Genomic DNA, 1,114 nt, shown 5'->3' with positions numbered 1-1,114 from the left:
CCAGCTGCTGCGACGCAATCTCGTTCTCCAAATCGCGGTCGTTAATGTGCGCCGAGTACGATGCAGGCGTCGCGTGCGTAATGCGCGAGGTCGTCACCAGCGCCGTGTGGAAGCCCTTGGCCTTCGCGCCCTCCATAACTGTACCACAAGGGACCTGGTCAATGTCTACACCAATGTAGCCATTGACGCTCTTCATACCACACGAGTAGGCTGTCGCACTGGCCGCCGAGTCAGTCACCAGCGAGTCTGTCGAACGTGTCCGGATCGTACCAACAAGATGCTTGTCCAGCGGCAGACGTGCATCCCATGTCTGGTTCTTTTGGGCATGCAGGTAGTTGCGCGCCAGCGTCTCCGAAGCAGGACCAAAACCGTCACTGATCATCTGGATCATCGAGCGCTTGGACGCGGCCTCTGCGGATGCCAGCATCAGTGCCAGCAATACCGCCGTCGAGAACAGGTTGGAGAAGATCATCGCTGCTACAAGGCTGCAGTACTGTCGTACGACATTTCTGCTCTTTTATACTCACTCATATTCCCACAACCGGAACGTGCAACGTGAGTGTTGCCAAGACATGGATTGACTTTTGGCTGAGCTCGCACGTGCAGGGCAAGGCCAAACAAATAGAGATCGAAAGCCATATCGAGAGCAGCTATTAGTAGCAGCCGTATTTGATTGGCTCTCCCCCAGCCCCTCTCCAGGCTGGGGGAGAGTGCAAGTCTTTTTTCTCTTTTGGCGCCTTAGCACGTGGGTAAACATCCTGGGACCCCACCTGCGTGTGTATACCTTACTAAAGCTTAGCTATTTTCGCATGTATGGTGATGGGCGCGGGGGAGAGTGACTGGGCGGGGTGATATGAAAAGCGCCTTTTTCTCGCCGGGGAGAGATAAAGTTTTGGGTTGGCGCAGCGACTGGCCTTCGTCAGATGTCGGTGTCGCGCTACAGCTTCGGGTGGTATCCCAACAAGGTCCTTGCGCTTGTCAATGCGATTCAGCAGGTTGGCTGGTCAGCCGTAGGCGCTATCACAGGTGGTCTTGCGCTCATTGCCGTTGCCGATGGCAATATCTCCGTGGCCGTGGGTATCATTATCATTGCCTCGGCGGCCTTGGTCATTGG

At 55.7% G+C, this 1,114-nt stretch overlaps 2 protein-coding genes across 2 annotated transcripts in view; one reads left to right on the top strand and one right to left on the bottom strand.

Annotated features, from left to right (window-relative positions):
• Malapachy_1277 (alkaline phosphatase) overlaps positions 1-472 on the bottom strand; it is a gene marked incomplete at both ends in the record, with an annotated part of 806 nt that extends 334 nt beyond the window's left edge. Inside the window, one exon of the mRNA XM_018135782.1 lies at positions 1-472. This exon is cut by the window's left edge and continues 35 nt beyond it. Coding sequence (XP_017990026.1) covers positions 1-472 — 472 coding nt within the window.
• A 451-nt stretch (positions 473-923) lies between these two features.
• Positions 924-1,114, top strand: Malapachy_1278 (nucleoside; the record flags this gene model as incomplete). The annotated part of the gene is made up of 1 exon (XM_018135783.1): positions 924-1,114. A coding segment is annotated over one exon (191 nt), but the record flags the coding sequence as incomplete, so codon positions are not given.

The sequence above is a fragment of the Malassezia pachydermatis genome, assembly GCF_001278385.1.
Source record: "Malassezia pachydermatis strain CBS 1879 chromosome Unknown scaffold27, whole genome shotgun sequence".
In the NCBI taxonomy this organism is placed as follows: Eukaryota; Fungi; Basidiomycota; class Malasseziomycetes; order Malasseziales; family Malasseziaceae; genus Malassezia; species Malassezia pachydermatis.
Note: the sequence above shows the minus strand (reverse complement) of the source record. Positions and strands in the feature narration are given on the sequence as shown.